At 36.8% G+C, this 21,760-nt stretch overlaps 1 protein-coding gene across 12 annotated transcripts in view; it reads right to left on the bottom strand.

Annotated features, from left to right (window-relative positions):
• LOC120626133 overlaps nucleotides 1-21,760 on the bottom strand; it is a 130,732-nt gene that overhangs the window by 78,915 nt on the left and 30,057 nt on the right. The window contains exon 1 of one of the 12 annotated variants that reach the window (XM_039893426.1): nucleotides 13,045-13,496. The exons of the other annotated variants lie outside the window; for them this stretch is intronic. Coding sequence (XP_039749360.1) covers nucleotides 13,045-13,098 — 54 coding nt within the window. The 5' untranslated portion in view covers nucleotides 13,099-13,496. Of the gene's footprint in view, nucleotides 1-13,044; nucleotides 13,497-21,760 lie in introns of those variants that run through there. 12 annotated transcript variants of the gene reach the window in all.

The following is a 21,760-nucleotide window of genomic DNA, read 5'->3' as shown; positions in this document are numbered from 1 at the left end:
TGATGATAATGGACTGAAATAGGCACGGCTCAAATACACCAAGGTTAAATGAACGTTAAATAAAAGCTGCAGCTTGTGTTAAGCCGCTTAGACGGTATTGTGAACGTTTAAATACTTTTTTCTGTATCTCGTTTCATTTATAAATACAGTCTACAATCTACAGAGTAGTCGTAGTTGAATAAGCTGATTTATATGGCCAAAAACATAAAGCATAATTTAATGTTGTAACGCTTTATAATAGGTTTGTAATTTAGCTAGAGCTAGTAACCTTTCTAGTTTTCATTTTTAATAAACTTATTTGATATCAGAATGTGATTTGTAAAGAAACAATAGAGTACCTAACAGTTCATATCTTTGAACTTTGTCATTGGTGGTTCCATTTAATTTAGTTTATTCAAATGTGAATAATATAAAAGAAAATGGACTAATATAAAAGAATATTCAAGAAAAATAATTGCGAAGCTTTTAAATCTTTTCGACTCTCTTTGATTTTTCGGAGTGATGTTTACAGAGTGCCTACGCACTGAGCGTTATGCAGACAGTGCAATGAATAAAAGCCTTTGTAAGCCTCCGCCGTGTAATAGGGCAGGAAACCTGCACGAATCCAGTATGCAGGGCTTCGAGCGAACCTTTTATCGACGAAAATGCGTCCATTGACGTTATTGTGTTCAGCCACACACAAAAGCCTTCACGGCCTATCAAAGTTTAATGTGACGCTTGAGATCATTCAAATGGGGCCCTTTCATGGGCACGAATAATGATCACGATTGTAACAGAAGAAGCGAAAGTTGTAACAAATCATTGTAGTTGCGACTATCGAGGATCACATTTCACGATCAATGAAAGTTGGACTTCATGGAGCAAATGGATACGAGTCTATTAAAGTAATTTATCGCGAAGCCTGCGTTTTGTATTAAGACTTCCGTAAATTGTCGTTTGGAATAATTTCCTAAACAATACCACCTATTCCAGAATTTCATGAAATCTTGAAGCATTCTTTCAGCAAAATTATGACATAATAACAAACAGTGGCGTGCTTAAAGGGTATTATGGACAGGGTATGTAGATGATATAAAATGGAGAAAATCGCCAGTACGAGTTATAAATACTATAGCGTAGGCTTTTTATAACTCTTACAATGCCTATCCTTAAGTTAGTTATAACCCTTACAGGAGATTTTCTTAATTTTATATCATGTGTATACCCTCTGTGCATACCCTGTGCATACCCTCTATGCACGCCACTGTTTGTTGTTATGAAAACCCAGACCCTGAAAAACATTCAAGTTCATCACACAAACATTTTCCACTCGTGGGAATCAAACCCACGGCCTTGGACTCAGAAAGCAGGGTCGCTGCCCACTGCGCCAGTCGGCCGTCGTCAATAGTAGATGGAAGTGTTAGCACAGAGGACTTTGCTGCCCGTTTTCTGGTAAAGTATTCCCCTAGTCGCCTCGTACGACACCCGAAAAAGACGACGTGGTGGTGACCATTGTATACTGATCTGCCGTCACGACACGGCCGTACTTTTATAAAAATCATATATTAAAAAATTCAGCTCCCCAAGGTTACTGTGAGCATAACTTGAAAAGTAGTAAATAAATAATAATACTACGACAATACACACATCGCCATCTAGACCCTAAGTAAGCGTAGCTTGTGTTATGGGTACCTACTACGATGAATGATGAATAATTTTATGAATAGTGAGGAATTTTGCCAAAATGTTTTATAATTTAGGTGACTGCCCACTATGCCAATCGGCCTTTAAATGGATTGATTATAAAATGATTACTGAAAGTCGCTCATCTATTTCAGATTGTCTGTATAAACAATTATAGTCCTAAGTTCCCACCGCTAATACTATACAATGACTCAGTGAGGAATTGTACCAAAATGTGTCATAAAATTATGTGGTAGAAAAAATCACACCGTGATGTAATTTAAAAGAAATTTTCATCCATCACCGCATGATATTCATGATAACTGATTGATAACCAGTCCCAAGATTGCGCAGGCCCTATAACGGGTTTCAGTATAGCTGGAATAAATTGATACTGACCGTTAGCGAATACCACACGTGCCTTTCATTCAAGGGCCTCCCACGGGAATACAGTTACAGCCAAATACAAATAAAAAGTTAAAACTATATATTGCCTTTTGTTGGTTACAAACCTCTTTCCTATCTCTTGTGTAAAAGTATCTGTAATGCAAGATAGTAAGTTATTTTGCAGATCAAAAGACTCCGACGACGAGAACGGGCACTGTTACAGTTTTCGCCACCCGGCGCGGGCGTCGTATGAGACGACTATGGGAATACAACGGAGATCAGGCAGCAGCGTACTCCGTGCTACTACCACGGCTACATGGAAAAGGAGAAGTATACTCCTATTTAATAAAACACGTATATTAATTGGATATTATTTCCACCGGCGCGACCATGTTCGGAGAGATGATAAAAATGTGGTGGGAGAAGATTAACACGTTGTTTTTGCCGTGCAGAAATCTTTTATTAACCCCGGATAAAATACTAGTATATCCTCTAGCCAACTGTAAGATGAACACTCTATCTTTGCAAATTTCCAATTAGACAAGTGAGCGTTCAAGCTACGCATATATATAGGTAACAAATGCTTTTTTTTGAAATCACGCGGGTAACTTATTACAGAAGCTTTTCCGGTATAAATATTCAATCTTCTTATAATCCTTTCTCCAACTCTAGCATGCAAGCTAAGTACATTTGAGCCTTTCTTTCATAATGAATGGTTCAAAGGTTGAGTTGGACATAGGTGACAAACAAACATCAATTTTTGGACCACAGTGGTCAATCTTCAGAGGTTGAGCCCAACATAGGCGAAAAACAAACAGTTTTTGGCCGTGTCGTAAACACAGTGAAGTCTCTATTCCCTCACACTCATATTCCGATGTGACGGCAGTTCCGACACGACCGGAAATAAAAGCAGAACCTACAGCTAGCTCTCAGGTTAATCACTGCCAATTTCCAAACTCCGGACTCGTACCTGTCGTCATTGAAAAACCCTACAATATTCCTTGGCCGGGGGATCTCGTGATCTGCAGTCGAAAATGCAGACCACAATACCAACGAGGAAGTTGAAACAAACAAACAAACTTGCGCATTTATAATATTAGTATATACTTTGTCGAACTACTCTTTACTATAACAGTCGAACAAGAAGACAAAGTGTGAAATTCGTAATGATATCATCAACTGTTTACATTCGATGTAATGTTTTATTGCTTCATACGGTATCTACAATGGACTTCATGTTTTCTCCTTATTGCATTGTGTGTTTGTAATGTGTTTGCAAATGAAATGGCTTGCTCGCCTAAACTGGGCCACTCAATTGCAACCTCATTGGTCTAGTGGTTAGCAAGTAAGATTACGGATCGAGAGGTACTGGCCCCAATTCCCTGGTCGGACTAAAAATAATTGTACTATTTTTTTTCTTCTACATGTTAGCCTTTAACTACAATCGTCAGGCTTAAAATAAGTGTTCGTTTTTTTACTACAAACATAAATTTTTTTACAACAATCTCATCTGAGGTGATGATGCAGTGTAAGATAGTAGTGGGAGAAACTGTTAGAAGTATGGCAGTTAGCCATACCCAGTGGCGTGCACTTCATACAGGCATAAAAGCACCGCCTAAATTTTTTATATAATCGTATAAGAGGAGGATTTTTTCCCTTTTATGCAATTTTCCTGCTGTATACCCTGGTAAGAAACCGAGTTTACGCCACTGCCCACACCCATATGATTTCTACGCGATATCGTACTGGTACGCTAAATCGCTTGCAACTTTGTTCGGTAAAAAGCCTCCTACCAGACCAGCCGTAAGAAATTAAAAAAGATATAAATTCCTAAATTGGGATTCGAATCCAGGACCTCCCGCTTATAAGGCCTCAGTGCTCGCCACTAAGCCATTGAGGTCGTCAAACATGGTTTTTGATAAGACACCATACTTGCGTAGCCACGGCAGGTTAGTACAGCAAAGATTATTGTATTTAAAGTTCTGATTGACGTTTCTGGGTTACCCATTTGCACTGTTGTGATAATGGCAGCCCTTCAACTGTCAGCTGTAAGTAGCCAGTGATAATAGGTATTGAAACGCGCTATTTCCTTACTAGGATTAAAAAGAAAGTGTTACTTGTTTATTTGAAACGTCTATTGGCGTGGCTTGACGGATAAATCGATCTGTATCGTCACGACATACGGTATAACGCTCTGTTATACCATTTTATCTGTCTCTATATTTCTATCTGACTCTATATTTTCTGTATTGATTTTCTTTTATTCATTATATTCCCGTTACGGGCGCACTACAGGGCACGGGTAGTTCTCTCAGAATTAGAACGGTGGAGGCCGCAGTTTACTACGCTGGCTAAATGCGAATTGGTAGGTAGACTTCACACTCCTTTCAACATTATGGAGAACTTTTGAGGTTCTCCATCATTCTTTCACGCTTTTCGTTCGCCATTAAAGCAAGTATTTATTGCTCAAATAGAAGTTACTCCGAAAAGTTAGAGGAGTAAGTACCTAGAGCTTTTTGTGACAATTCTTCCGGCCACTATGCTTTTATTTCTGCGGCCCAGCAGCCTTGCTGAGTTCCGCTCTGAAGGGCGAAGGGTTCTAAGCCTAAGGTTAATGAAAAGGGCGGGCGTCACTTTTCAGGACGTGTTCGTTACATGCCCTGTAGAGTTTATTGGCGATGGTTTATCGCCAATAAACCGTTTATATGTGCCATCTGCTTGCAATAATAGGTGCGATCGAACTGGGGATCTAACTCAATCCCCTTAAAAGCGAGGCTGAAGTCCTAGGCTATGCCCGCTTCTTTTTTTAAAGAGGTACTTAACTTTGAGGAATAACAAAATGATTGTTTACTTTAAATTCAAATTCAAATTCAAAATTCATTTATTTCAAGTAGGCCTAATATAAGCACTTTTGAAACGTCAAGTCTCTCTGTTTGTAGTGACTCTACCACCGGTTCAGAAGGCAGATTCGAGAAGTGGCCGGCAAGAAACTCAGCAGTTGCTCTTTTCCAACAACAACAATTTACATTTTACATTTCAACATTTATTCTTCTATCTTGTGAGAGATGAAAGCGGAGCCGGATGCTTCCAAGCAATCTTGTCATTAAGCAATTCATCAATTGTATAGTAACCTCGCTGTAATAAATGTGTTTTAACATATTCTTTAAATTTATGCATTGGTAGGTCCAAAATACCTTAGAAATCATATTATAAAAGCGTATACTCAATCCCACAAATGTATACCTGTACCTTTCGCAGACGATATGCAGATGTCACTAATATATGACCATTTCTTGTAAGTCGACTGTTTATATCCACTTTTTGTTTATAAAGACTAATATGTTGTCTTACAAATACTATTTTATTATAAATATTATTTAAAAATCTTCATTAAAAAAAAAAACATGCGGTGCTATCTTTGGGGAAAGCCGATAGAAGTCAAAACTTAACCTATGTACATATTATATACACAGTATACATTTAAATCATGAAAAGCGTTCAATGACGATGACGCGTGTTCCATGGTTTGTTCACCCAAAGGTACTCAAAGAAGTTTGCACTTAAAAAAATTACTATAATATGGAAGGCGCACTAATATCTCGTGTTCCGTTCAGTAAAATAACTCTTCCATCTGAACTGAACGTTAACAGAAACGATCCCGTGTCAAGTTAGTAATTTGATCCAGCGCTATGAATTGTCTACTTTCTACTCTTGATAGGCGTTTGTAGAATTAATAAGTGTTACTTCGGTTCTAGTCCACTATTTAGGTCATACTGACGTGCATGGATATGATACACTGACATATTGCTGTTACAATTTTTTTTTGTTACTTTCTTTGAACTGTCAATAGAATACGGTCTAAGCCGGACAGATGTATGTCAATCGTGGCTTCTCCAGACAAGTATAGTTTTTAGTAGGAAATGTCACCGAAAAATCTCCAAGAGACAGCCAAATTATATATTATTTTAGTTTATCCAAATATATACAAAAACTAGCAATTAGGTAAAGCTTTTGCTGTCTATGATAGTAACCACCATAGACTGATATTTAGGATTGAAAAATATCTTTATTGGCGTAACAGAGATTCATTGAGATTGTGTTATTTGTTTAACGTAGAATAAGAATGAGAAACCTAACATGTGCGAAATATACTTACTCGATTGCAACGATCAGGGTAGGTGTTTGTGGCTGCAAGATGCTACTGTGATAAAGAAGTTTTCACTTAAATTACTTAATAATAATCAGAAAAGTGAATACGAAAAGCACTACATACTGGCATTCTTATTATGTAATCAACTTGCACGGAACATTTTTTATCCACGTTTCTGATGCGAATAACTAAAGTGTGAATCGCCCTCCTTGTAAGTAGGTATCCGTTTTTCTTGCCACATACAACATTTTATTTAATTATTATTATTATTTAGAACTGCCACAAGCTAATTACACTAATAAAAATAAAAAAAAAGAACAACACAACAAAACGGAAAACACAATTAGCCAATATTAAAAAATAACAAAGACCTAATGAAGGAATTATTGATCTAAGTTTGTACCGTCTTCTCACAAAACTCCAGACGTTCGCGCATGATCTTCATCAGTTCATCAGTGAACACACCGAGATCAGATTTAACCACACAGAATTGATCCGTACAGTATGCGAGGTATTGAGCCTTAACCAATGCCTTAAAGCGCGCCTCAATCTAAATCTTCCCTTGCTCTCTATCAGTTATGATTATCGTCCAATACAAACCTATCTAGATAAAATACAATGCAAATTAATTGCTTATATTAATACTGACACGCTTCTAAAGTAAGTGTTACCAGTGATGCAACGGCATTAAAAACGTGGTCGCTTATGGACCTTATAAGAAGGCTGAAAGTCACTCAGCGGGCTACGGAGAGATGGCTATTCTCGAAGGTTATCCGTAATAGAACCATAGTTACCGACATAGCCTAACGAACCACGAAGCTGTAATGGTCAATAGTTTGGGCACATTGCTCAGGGAACTAACTGAACGACGTTGGGATCCCAAGTTGTTGGACCTCACACTGGTAAAAGCAGCTTTGATAGACCCCTTAGTAGGTGTGATGTAACTCGGTTGAACTAAAATAAATAAGAACCTTAAGACCATGTTTCGTAGCACCTAATGAGCTGCCTCATCAGTCGTTGATTACCAATACCGTTGGGATCGTGGCGATCATTTATCATTATGATTTTATGTGTCGAGTGACGTGGAGGTAATAAATCTTTTGTATTATCTATTTAAAACTTCCTTTGTATGAAAACCATCACTTTGTCTTTAAAGAGTTTAAACGCTCATTTCTAAATCCATACCTGTTATTTAAGGCCTATTTTTACAGATTTTTTGGCCATAGAATTGCGGGAAAACTTGGGATTTGGGCTTATTTAAATTCGTTTCAAAAAAGAACTTCACACTGGTTTAACATAAACAAATTGACCATTTCTCCTCTAAAAGCTCGCTGCTATCTACTGACTTTTACCGTCTACTCTGGCTACTCTGGCTTGTGTTAGTAGGCATTTTTTTTGTTTACAAACATAGCATGTCTATATATGAATTGAGCAATTGTCCATAAAGTTGGATCAGAGCAATAGTCCATAGAGTAGGATTCAGAACTATTGAGGTTTTTGTTTCTAACACAGACTAGCTTCTAATAATTAGTTTTGCAGTACACAATGAATCAGAATATAATAATACACTATGGCTGTCGGCTTTTAGGAATTAAAGCACCGTACGGAGTTATAGGCAGGAAGAACTAATTAGATTTTGTGCTCGGACCACTTAAGTGGCCCGTGGTTATCACAGCTTTATGTAATTAAAACTATTGTCTTGTTTATCGAATGGAAAGCTCTCGAATGGATTTTATTAATACAGATACAGAGGTTATCCTAGAGCATTTTAGAAGGCCAATGGATAATTAAACCTTAAACGATTGTGTAGTTTTTTTTATGTAACAATGTAAAATTCCATGTCGTTCAGCAGTTTTTTCTGCTCTGTCAGGGCGTTTTATGTCCTGTCGACATGCTACAATAGAATGCGGTCTAGGTTAAAGTGAACCCACAGTAAACCTGTAATACAATAATAGGTCAGCGCTTTTCCATCCGCATCGCGTGTCCTGGATATAGACGACCTCATTATGCCACATACAGTGGAGGAAATGCAATCGGTAGCAACCCATTTCATATATAATCGAAAGCAACATATAAATTATCTTTAAAGATGGCTATTATCCGGCTTCAACCAAAAACCAACCCGAAAGTATTATCGAATCTCTAACTCAAGACGTATTATCACTTTTCGTTAGATATGACTCTTTTGTTACCAGTTAAATAACCTAATCTTCATATTTTCAATTTTCAATAATTTTAGCCTCTGAACCAAAGTCGGTATTCCTTGTGATTCTAACTTCTACTAGTAATTTTTTTGTTAATCACTCAGGATTGAGCATTTTTCAATTCTATCACAAAAATTGCCGATTTATAATGTTTCTTCTTTATACATCGAAACCCATGATGCGCATCGTCTCCACCTTTCTTTATGGAGCTGAGATTGATTCGAGAGTCATTAGATCTACCCATGTTCCTAATCGCTGCCCTCGGGAAGAGTGATAAGCCTTTGCGATATACTGCTTGAAGTGAATTGTGAACTCGCCTTGACAAAGCACGGCCACATAGCTTTAAAGATAGGAATCTGTAGAATCACTCATGCTCACAGGAAAAATCAAAATAATGAAGCGTCGCAAACGTAGTTCAAGACGTTGGATGAACTCTTAAAAAAAATAAGTTTATACTCCCATCTATAGTCCTTACAATTGAGATGTGGAGTTGGGTTATGTCTTATTGGCTGATGCCAAAGTACTCAACTGCGCTCCGGTCCTTCGAAACAAGAGAATGACAAAAGTTCGTCCTTTCTTGGAGTGACACCCAAAATTAGAGGAAATTAAATACTACAATTTAACTGACACTTAGGTATTATTAAAAGTAAATAAATAGACATTATGTTGATTTTTCGTCACACTCCCATTTCTCGAATAATACTTGTTATAATAGCTTCAGCGATGAACCAGTAATATAACGAACCAGACTCTAGGACTTAGATCCATAATAACTTACTGGATTATCAAGGTACAACATTGGGTAGGTACTATCGTAACCTTATAGCCCATGTGGAATTTATCCTTGCAGATGATTGCAAAACTGGGTTATTCCTTTCTCACTTCTTAGTAATCGTGATGCCACATAATTCAACGCGATGCTTAGATAAAAACAGCTAGCTATGTAATCGCTCATAAAATATGAATTGCAATAACATAAATTATTTTATGAATATAAAAAATAACGGTACCAATAATTCTACGATCATTGACGATAAAGGAAAACATACTTCAAAATAGGTTAAGAGTAGCTAAAGTCACGTTGGCAATTTTAGCACAGAATGAATTCTTTTTCCCATTATATTTCAAGAACGTGTTCATAAAAACTGTAAATAAATCGATGCAAAAGCTTTTAATATTTACCTACCTACTATAAAATTATTGTGACTAAATATAGCTTACTAGCTATTCCCCGCGAAATTTAATAGTAGTTCTAAAAAGTTTAAAGTATTCAGTATCGCTAAGCTTTAAAGGAGGGGTTTGCTTCTGTCCGCTGACGAGTTCTTTAGGATTAGTTTCATTAGGATCGGTGAAGTTTTTGCGTGAAAGTTAACAAACAAACTTACATTGACATAATATTAGTAGGGATAGGGATAGAAATAGGGATGCATACAATCAAGTCGTGTGGTGACGGCAGATCAGAGTACGGTTATCACCACTTCTTTACCCGCGGTGACGTACGAGAACGGTCAACAGCATCCTCCGTGCTACTACTATGTACTGCGATCCCCAACCCGTTTGCCCAGCGTTGTGATTATGGGCCAACCCTCCCGATAGGAGACGCCTTTAGTCCAGCAGTGGACCGATTTAGATCTTACTCTATGATTGATGATAGCTTGTAACATATACGGGCGACTGGCGCAGTTGGCAGCGACCCTGCTTTCTAAGTCTAAGGCCGTGGGTTCGATTCCCACAACTGGCAATGTTGTGTGATGAACATGAATGTTTTTCAGTGTCTTAGTGTTTATCTGCATTTATGTATAAAATATTCATCAGTTTTCTTAGTACCCATAACACAAGCTACGCTTACTTTGGGGCTAGATGTCGATGTGTGTATTGTCGTAGTATATTTATTTTATTTATTTATTATATATATTTGTAAAGACACATATATGTAAGTATAATCTCAATTGTTAAGTTTCTTATAAAACACAGCAATTCTAGACCATGCGTTCACGCAGTGAGATGGTTACATTAATTCCAAAATTAGCATGAATCTTAAAATGTTCTTATGCACGTAGTTACAGACATGTAATTACGGAAAACAGCTTAAAAAATCATCATTACTGGGTAGTACCCAGTAATGATGATTTTTAGAGTACCATTCAATAAATTGTATGTATAACTTGGAAAATATTATGCTGCTATTATTATATTGATTGAGCTAAAGCCTTTAATGTTCAAGTTTATTTTGCCGTCTAGACCTTCCCTCGACTTCAACAAAAGTAGATTACATAATAATTAAAGAAAGTAATCTTTAATTCCAGCAGTCATTATTATGTAAATATGCTTTAGCTTGACTTTAATCATGCATCACGGAAAACAATGACAAGATCTAGGTTTGAGGACGCTTGTGAAGCAAGTTGCCCTGATTTTCAGCTTCACACTCGCTTTGAAGGTGCCTACTTAGAACGCGGACGCCAAAGGGCCGCTAGACACTAGAGGTTCAATTCGGAAGCGTGGAAGAAAAAATCAATGGGGGTTTATTCCATTTTAAAACTACAATCAATGTCAGGGAAGATAGTTTGAAGCGCAAACCGATTGCTTACTTATTTTCAATAAAAAACATTTTAATAACCGCCATTAAAATTGCGATACGAGACGGTTAAAAGTCAGACATCAAAATTACATGGTGCTACACTTCGTTCGTCAATATCACCAAATCTATCTAGAGATATGCCTTTCTAAAAAAAAGTAAACAAAATTTATAATTTCCTCTAGATTTTGTTTACTGAATTGAATTTACTATTTGTACTCGTATATCAATTACGAGATTGTTGGAAAAGGTCTTATACTTGTTATCAATTTGAGATAATTGTGAATTTTGGAAAAAATCTATCCTAAGAACATTATAATATTTTGATCACATGAGATGATCATTATAATATTTTGATCATTAAAGCCAAAAAAAATATTGAAAACAAACTTGCTTAGATAGGCAGGTTTTGCTTGCAGACTGTATTGTAGTCAAATGAGTTATTTCTTAAACTGTCGGTTTTTAACTGTACTATATACCATATACCATATACTATATACTATATACCACGAGTTTAAAAGAAGTAGAAACAAATATTTAATTAATATAACTACTTTTGCTTGATAACTAATAAGTAATTATTCACAAAAGTAGTTTAAAAGTCAGGAGGCCTTATATGAGGCAAAAGGTAATATCGCCTTCTTGAAGATTCTACTTCTGGGACAGATAGGAAATAGAAGGTAGTTTAATTTAAGTATACCTTGTGTAAAAGACTATTTAACAAACTTCCAAAAATACATAGATTCTCTAGCATTTCTAATATTTTTTTCCCATCCCACAGGACATAATGTATAAATGACCTTACGCCGCGCCGGTGGAGAATTGTAATTGTTATACTCGTAGAAATACAATGGCAAACGTGGGTGCGTGAACGCTTAGTAAGTTAGTACTAGCAATTGATAACACGATGCTTTTACTTTCACTTCACTTGTAGTCGTAAGAAATGTTGTGCAAGTCATATATGTTACTATTAACATGCATTATAATACAGGTTTAATGCTAGACCTCTATTCAGGTTTTGGACTGCGTATCTAAGACACATAAAAACTGACATGCAACTCTCAACAACAACTTGTCCAGATAAAGTGTTTCCACTTTAGGTTGCATAATCAGTCACAAAGTATCGTAGTCAAGTGAACGAACACTCAAATTCACCTTTAATAATAGTAGTTAATTTTAAAAGTGATAATTTTAGCCCCAGATACAAATTTACTAATATTATTAGGTTTAATTGCTTTTTCTGGCTTTCTGTGTATGCTTGTCTTTATGTATCTGTGTGTTTGTTTTTTGTGCATCATCATTGTGTCGCTTAAAGATTGCTTATACGGATGTAACAACAGATTAGTACGAGAGTTCTTTTTCTGTTTGAGGGAATGTTTAATACCATAGTTCTGAGTACATTGATGAATTGTTCAACTATTGTTTCCCGATTATAAGTTTTATGATGTTGCCATTGCGGACTACCCACCCAACCCTATGTTTGAGTCTGTCTTTTAGGCAGTACGGGCCAGACTTAAAGCGAAGTACTGGTCTTTAATAATTTAATTGTATTTCTGTGTATTTGCGTATCAAGTTTCTAGTTTAACACTCTTAATTATTGGAACCAATAGAAGCGTATTATGATACTAAAATTTATCGAGATCTGTAAGATGGAAGAAAATGGTAACAGTATATGAATAAACCATATAATTGTGTACTAATATCGTCAACGGTATAGCGTCAAATTCAAAGGAGATTCCCGAAAGGTCTCGAGTATCGTCAAAAAAATTCAAAGTAGTAAAGCAAATCGATAAACGTTAGACGTAGATCGTACACCTATATTATAGACTCGTAACGCATAAGCAGCGGAATAGATATTGCAACAGGGTGAAATGGGACGTCCATTTTGTGAAACTTTCGCGAATGCTCTTTTCGTGGTTATGTAACAATGAATTATCATAACCTAAAAAGATCAAAGTACACAATGCATTCAAACAATCCAATGGTTAGTGATAATATAAAAGAAGGTTTTGATTTATGCTGTTTAATTTTATCTAGAATTGTTACACTAGGTAACAAATACTTACCATATCGCACTGAGCTTCGCCGTCGTCGTCATAGAAGATGCTACAGTCATCCATCCCTTCCGCTGGTTGCGTAGGCCTCCCTAAGCCGGGTCCCTATACCAGTTCATTAAAAGGGCCCCGTACAGCAGCACCAGCGTCATCCGAAATCACTGTCACACACGCCACTATTACTGATATCAATTAACAAAGCAAATCTAACAGAGTGGGATAATCCAATGACTCACGCGACCGAGGACCGACTGAACACCAACTGAGAGGAGTACGTACGGGTGAGTAGGTGTCCTTAACGAGCTAAATCGTATGAAACGATCTAGCAGTGAACTGTTCTCAATGAGAACTTTTTGGGCACTAATTCCAAATGATTAGACAATTGTTTGAAAAAAATGGCTAATCGACGAATGTTTTTTTTATTTCTCAAGGGCGATACGACGAACGAGTTCAAACTGATGGTGTTTTTGTGACGAACTGCGTAGATAGCCGTGTCGAGCGGGGCAGGGTGGCGCGCGCACCCCTGGGGTGCATTGATCGGGCTTTCATTGCGCATGTCAACCCCTGTGAAATTCTCGACTGTTTTGACATTTACTTAGCCGGTAGGGTCATTTGATGATAAAACATAGCCAATGTGGCCATGCACTGCGGAGCACTTGACATTACTTCGTGACTCCTGCACAATCGAGGGAATTTCTTTAACATAAGAATACCTTAGCATAGCAAAATTCGCAGTGCAATGCAGTTTGCACGTTATTTGCACTAGGAAATGAAGTTAAACGTTTGTTCTCACGGACTTTCCGGTAAAATGGTTTTATGAGGCTTTTCTTATATAGAAATCTTGGGAAAGTATGATTAGGTACAAATGCCTTCGTAATGCGTGGATACGTCGTATTTTTTATAATATGGCAATTCTTTTATTTAATACTTCCTGTATGAGGGCGCGGCGTGGTTTTTTAGCCAGATGCGTCCACATCTTCAGATATTATAAATTAGTGAAATTATTCAAATATTTTGACGGCCGATTGCCGCAGTGGGCAGCGACCCTGATTTCTGAGACCAAGGCTGTGGGTTCGATTACCACTACTGGAAAATGTTTGGTGTGATGAACACAAATGATTTTCAGTGTTTGGATGTTTATTTGTATTTAAGAGTATTTATGTATATTATTTAGAAAGTATTCAGTCATCTTAGTACTCATAACACAAGCTACGCTTACTTTGGGGCTAGATGGCGATGTGTGTATAGTCATAGTATGTATATTTATTTATTTATTATTATTATTTACTTTCATTTATTACTATACAATATATACGCGTTGCACGCAAATTGTACTTATCTATCTAAATAATAATATTTAAAAAGTTTGATTTGTTTGTCTTACTATCAGAATGTTCCCATGAGTCCATATCTACCGTCAGCGAGTCCATGTTATCTTTAGAGAATGTCATGTTATCCTCCAGCTTCATGTTCACCGAATTAACATAAGTGTACCGAATTTCACATCAGTTGAACGCTAACCCGGGCTTTAAAAATTCATAACAAACCGGAAACAGGAACGAAGCTATGTAATTAAAATCTTGTGAATAAAACGAAAATTAAAGCAGGTGCTTAGTTAGTATGAATGTAGTGGCTTGTTTTCAAACTGTTTCAAGGCACAAAGGAGTTCAGGACATTCAATTACGTCCTTCTTGTTGCGGAAGGCAACAAGCCACGCATGAATTCGTGCATCTAACTGATTTACCTGTACAGATATATACTGTACAGGTAATACTATGAGGATTTCTTATTCTTACCTTGCTTCATTTCTTTTAGTGCTATATCATGTCAGAGTTAGCGAACCTTAAGTGCTTATCGATCTTTATTAACCGCTGCCCGAAACAGTAACTTCCTACACATTGAATCATTGCAACATTGTCACAACGTGTATAGATGTTTAGAAAGGAATTTTTCCTCTGGCAAAGTCTTCGTTTGCCCTTGGATAAAATTGCACTGCATTTTCTTTTGTATAGTTTTATAACTTAGACGCTCTGAACTTTTTTGTGCAAACGTTAAAATTAAACAAAGTTTTCTGCCGTTCAAGCTAATAATGGTTTTGCAATTTTTATATTATCATAAAACGTCCCCATTAGCTTGAACAACTTGCGTAAGCCAAGCACGATTTCGCATTAAAATATACTAATTACTTTGTACGTAGGCGCTGGTAGCTAAATTACGTTCAGACAATAATAAATTTTAATACAAATATTATGATATTATTACTTGTTTCTATAAAACGAATGCGTACCATCTCTTTATTAAATTTTATAAATACAAGAAACTAATTCAAATTTCTTTCATATATTTTTAATGCTGTATAAATATTATGTTTTTATTGCGAAGGTAAAATATGTCATTAGGTTTCAATAGATGTTTCACTGGACAAATCGTTCCAACTGTAGTTCGATCGATGGGACCGAAGCTGCATCAATGCTGTATTTTCGAGTTTGTCAGGGCTCAGAACCATGTACCTTGGCCTTCAACTCAGGTTTTCAACGTCTATACTTGGTCTAATATTTTCATACAGCGATAGGTGTAGGCATGGGATAGCTTTTTTATATTTCCGGCTGATTGCTTCTAAGCTTTCTTATCGTGTATATATTATGTTGATATAGCACTTATTAACATAAATAAGTAAATAAAGCACTAGTAAAAACATGCGACGTAATGTGAAGAATTTTTATCGTCTCCGATAGAAGCCAGTGTTTTTCTACGCTATTAAAACTGATACGGAAACAGTAGGTGCATTGTATTGTAGCATCTTGACAATTCTCCGCGACGAATGAACCATTGCATTGTTGTTTCTTATATGAAACGTCCTGTATTTGGTGTCAAGGTTTACATTTAATTAAAGCTACGAATATATAGGTAGGTATCCTACCTCTACCTCTACCTCTTTAAATAAACTAGTGGGTCTTGCTTATTTAAAACTATACCTGTGTTATTTGCGGTATGGAAACTGTTACATTTCTACTTGGTTATTGTATAGGTAGGTACGTTAAATAAATTGGGATACCAGGCAGTGGCGTGCACAGGGTTTTTGACCAGGGTATGCATAAAGAAGGAAAATGGCATAAAATGGAAAAATCCTTCCCCTTTATGAGTTATACAAATATTTAAGGGTAGGCAGTGCTTTTGTGCATCTATGAAGTCCACGCCACTGATACCAGGACACCACCCTTAAGAGAACCACCTGATATAGGCCCTTCTTATTCTGAGAGGAGGCCCAATGGTTTTATAATGATGATGTGACGCGTTTCTGGTAACGTCAATGTGTTAATTGTACTTTTAAAATGTACTATGAGCCATAACCTTTCTGCTGTTGCCATATTTATTCGTGACCCCATTTGACCTCAAATGTAAAGACAATGTTTTGATCTTTTTATGGCAACATTGTATGCACAGTTATTTTTCTAAAAGTATTGATCTCATGAAAAAGAAATGGAATAAAAGTGTTTTATTACATGAATACTGTATTGTCCCATTAGCTTGTCGCCTTTCAAGGTAGCCTTGCATATCGCACTGCCGTTCGCAGAGCTGTCCGGGCAACCAAAGGCCATGATGCGCTCCTCGCAGAATAAAAACAACATTCATAGTCTATGAGCAGCTAAATTTATACAATACTATACAAAAAGTTTAGTTTTGTAACCTTGAACTTTAACAAAGCTGTGCGGACTATTCCTTATAGACTTTGCACCGTTAGTGTACAGAAATGAAATTTTCGTGTTAGTGCATAATACCTGTGTAGGTTATATAAGATTGACTTCAAAAATGGTGGAAGTTCTCCACATTTATCTTTATTTATTCATTAGTTAGTTTTTAGTTTACTAAAATATTAATGATAATTTATTTTCTATTTATCCTGATATAATATACAGGTCCTACATATATCCTAATATAAAGGTGCGCCATTAATATTTCGTAAGTAGGTTATATTGTTAAACTAATTATTATTGTTATTTAGGTAGTATAGGCTTTCAATAATAATTCAATTATAATAAATATGAAATGTGCACTACTGTGTTAAAATCACTTGTAAACCTAATGCTTAAGTAAAATGAAAAATATTGTTTTGTATGTTGAAGTTTCAGTTTTTTTTAAAGAAAATTAAATTTAGCTTGAACTGGTAAAGTAGTAGGTGTGCAGTCAGGCTTGATAAGAAGGGATTATCGTCACCCATTACTAATACGTATATCTGCAGCACTCGAGGGGCTGCTTTTACGTAGCCATAGTCGCTAAGCATACCTACACACCTACAGTCACAGAATACATAGTTTGTTTTGTAATCTTTAGCCTACGGTCTATACCTAATGCTCACAAATACCTACATGTAGCATATCGTAAATATACATAAATGCATTTTAAAATAAATGTATAACAATGTTACAACTATAACCACTCGGATACAATAAACACAAAAAGGTTATTTATATTAACAAGATAGTAAAATGTAAAGGTTTAAAGTTTGTATTAAAAGTTAACTTATGAAAAAATCCTATTATAATATGAAGAGTTACGAGAACAATAAAAAAGCGTGGCTGTGAATTACGACTGCTCTAATCAGGTTAAATTTTTATTTTAAATAACCATGTGAGATGGTGATGGCAAAAAGAATACCAGGAAAATTTTTTTTGCTTCTTCTTAGACCAGGGCGAGTTTTGAACCCTCGTAGCTTTATTTTTAAGTTTACAAATGTAGTTATCACCAACATCATCATGGTATTACCACTTTTATGTAATGTACGCATCATTTATCTAATTGTATAAAAATACTAGCGGACCCCAGAGCCATTTGTCGGGCTGATTTGTGAATCTAAACCATCCAGGATGCCACCAAAACACATACAAAAAAATTCATTCAAATCGGTCCAGCCGTTTAGGGGGAGTTCAGTGACATACACACGCACACAAGAAATATATAAATAAGATTTTTGACTTTGACTTGGATATGTCGGTATAGGTCTTATTAAAAAAAAGGTCTAGCTATAAAGACCGACACTGTCCAACAGTTAGATAATGATCAAAAACGGCTTTCTATTTTTTTTAATTTTACGTAATTCGTCGGTAAAGACTGTCTTCATATTTTTTAAATGTACATCGATACACATTGTTTAATTTTACAAATTTTATGAAACATTAAAAGGAGCTATTTGAGTCTTGACCTAGAGTAAAATAAAAAAAAATTACGAAGATCGGCCAAGAAAAGGTTAAGATATCGCTGTATTTATATATTCATGCGACTCCTTCAAAGGCTTCACATTATGCTGTATAAAGACGGCCTTGGTTACATGCACGCGTTTCCTTCTCATCACAATAATCTTTGCACACTCTTAGAAGACGAGTACTTAATAAAATACTCTATTCACTAATACAGAGGGTTCAAATTCACTATGCAGTGTAAATATTAGTCGACGCATAAATAAATTCTATGGCATTATTTAAGTTGTGATTTTAGGATTCCGTTCCCGAAGGGTGCTAATGGTATCCTGTTTCTAAGCATCTACGTAGTCCGTCGTTCTGTCAGCTTTTATAAACGTTTTTATAAACCGTAATGGTATCCATGCCATCTTCAGGAACGTTTCTACCACACATTACCGTGTTCTGGTAAAACGTGGCCGCTGTGCTCACCTTATCGTCTCTTATCGAGCGCCTGAAGCAAACACCTTGCCACGTGTCCAACTTCTTCGTCTGCATGGCTAGCATGGCAGGGGACAATTATATCCCCTGGGAAAGGATAATAATATACTTATGTGTAATAATAAACCGGGGTAAATTCTTCTCCAATTCCATGTTCCCGTGCTTTAGCAGGTGGACACGGTAATTATATCCCTTCTGAGCGGATATAATCGGGGGATATTATTTTTGACTCTTATCGAGCGCCTGAAGCAAACACCTTGCCACGTGTCCAACTTCTTCGTCTGCATGGCTAGCATGGCAGGGGACAATTATATCCCCGGGGAAAGGATAATAATATACTTATGTGTAATAATAAAAGGGGGTAAATTCTTCTCCAATTCCATGTTCCCGTGCTTTAGCAGGTGGACGCGGTAATTATATCCCTTGTGGGGGGATATAATCGGGGGATATTATTTTTGTGTCCTGCCTGTGCTAACTTTGCTGGACCCACCTTATTTTTTTATATAGTGACAATTCCACGTATTCCATAAAAAGTAACAGTCCATGTAGGCATAAATCATGATTTTTGCCATGGACGCCACTGCCTATGTCCGTCTGTAGAATACAAGGTAAGAGTGCTTCAATTTAAAAACAGAGAGTGATACTTTCGCTTTTATAGCAATACTAGCTGTTGCCCGCGACTTCGTCTGGGTTTGATTTTGTTTTTTGATGTGGCACTCAATTTAGTTGTAGTTCTAAAAAATTTAAAGTATTCAGTATCGCTCAGCCTTGAATGTGGAGTTTGCTGCTGTCCGCTGAGGAGTTCTGTCCTCTATCTCCGACCACATCCATCAGATCTATACAAAGTTTGGGCAAAATTAAACACATATTATAACCTCTATAGTACAAAAGTAATTATTTAAATCGGTTATAATTGGTCGGAGTTATGGTGTAAAATCGTTTAACACTTTCATCCCCTCTCCCAAAGGAACCGAGCTTAATGTCGGGATAAAAAGTATCCTATATTACTTCTAACACTTCCAAGAATATGTGTACAAAGTTTAATGAGGATCGGTTGAGTAGTTCATGCGTGAAAGCGTAACAAACAAACTTACATTGACATTTATAATATTAGTAGGGATAGGGATAGGGATAGGGATAGGGATAGGGATAGGGATAGGGATGTAGTAGTATTCTAGCAGTAGTAGAGCTTCTCGCGATAGAGTCCGGGTACCGAGTCGAACCCGGTGCCTTGGACTCAGAAAGCAGGGTCGCTGACCACTGCGCCAATCGGCCGTCAATTATAAGTGGTCGAAGTAGGGGCAAACACATCTAATAAAAAAAATTACAAAAACATTAATTTGAGTTTCAGATTAACTCATCCAGTATAAGAAATGTTACATGGAATGCATTGTAGGGCTACCAAAATTGATCTATAAACATGATTGGAAATTTCCGGTTTACGGATGAAGCTCACTTATTCAATTGCGGTTGGCAACAAGCAACTTGGGTAAAAAAGCGGTGATAGTTTAGTGAGTAAGGCATCGGCTTCCCTTTTGGGGGAAAAAAGTTCCATCCCCAGCAAAGCACTTCTAACATTCCGGAGTTATGTGGAGTATTCGGTTTCTAAGCTTTTCTAATTACCTTCCTAGCGACAAAAACGTGCCGCTAAGCGATTAAGCGTTTGGTTACGATCAGTGGCGTGCATAGAGGGTATGCACAGGGTATGCAGATGATATAAAATGAAGAAAATCTCCAGTACGAATTATAAATACTTAAGCGTAGACTTCAATAACTCTTACAATGTCTATCCTTAAGTTTTTTATAACACGTACTGAAGATTTTCTTCATTTTATATCATTTGCATACCCTGTACATACCCTCTATGCACGCCACTGGTTACGATGTAGCGTACATATTTATTTAAGTATTATTAGGGATATAATTGGCATACCTACTGCCTAACTGGTTAGCCCGGTACCATATCGGGCAGCATCATCACTTAGCCTTAGGTGACGTTGCAGTCAAGGGCTAAGGTGTAGCAAAAAACAGATATTTGTAATTTAGCAACATCCTATTTCTTGTTATTATGCTTTAGTTTAATCTTTAGTGCATTTTTTTGTCTAAATTCACTCGGAGTCTAGAAAGTTTCGGTTTTTAATCTTGTTGTATAACTTGTTCTTAAAGTCACCAATGGTTTTTACAGTGATAAGTAACATTTAAAAAGATATTTAAGAGTTTTTTTGAGACGAAATTATTTGATTTTACAATTGTTAACTTATCTATAGGACCATAATACATTTGTGGCAGCCCTAACGATACAAAATGGAGACGCATTTTGTGCGTGTTTGCGTAATGACTCGGGGTCCGCGGCCATTCCCGCGTGACCACATTCCTTAGGGAGTCGTTGGCTGGACCGCAAATGATCACGTTTGATTCAACCTGTCAAACTCTTTTTAAGTTTATTTTCATACATCCATCCAGTTCATCCAGTTCTATTTAACTTTCTAAACCCATGTAACTTTGAAGCGGTGATAGCCCAGTAAAGCCGTGATAGTGTAGTGAGTAAGGCATCGGGTTCCCTTTTGGGGAAAGAAGTTCCAACCCCAACAACGCACTTCTAACATTCCGGTCGAAGTCAAGTCGAAGTCCTACTCACTGGGGAAGGACTTCGACTTCACATTTCCGGGGGCCGAGTTCGAATCCCAGCACGCACCTTAACTTTTTTAAGTTATGTGCGTTTTAAGCAATTAAAATATCACTTGCTTCAACGGTGAAGGAAAACATCGTGAGGAAACCTGCACACCTGAGAGTCTTCTCCATAATTGTCTCAAAGGTGTGTAAAGTCCTCCAATCCGCACTGGGCCAGCGTGGTGGACTACGGCCTAACCCCTTCTCGTTTTGGGAGGAGACCCGTGCTCTGTAGTGGGCCGGGAATGGGTTGATATGATGATGATGATGATGATGATGAATATACACTATTACAAATTTCAAATCCTAGATGGCTGCCACCACAAAATGGCGAATTAGATTTATTTTTTACAATTCCCTCAATACGGGTAACAAAGGGCTAC

This window comes from Pararge aegeria, chromosome 9 (genome assembly GCF_905163445.1).
Source record: "Pararge aegeria chromosome 9, ilParAegt1.1, whole genome shotgun sequence".
NCBI classification, from domain to species: domain Eukaryota; kingdom Metazoa; phylum Arthropoda; class Insecta; order Lepidoptera; family Nymphalidae; genus Pararge; species Pararge aegeria.
This window is presented reverse-complemented; position numbering and strand designations above follow the sequence as displayed.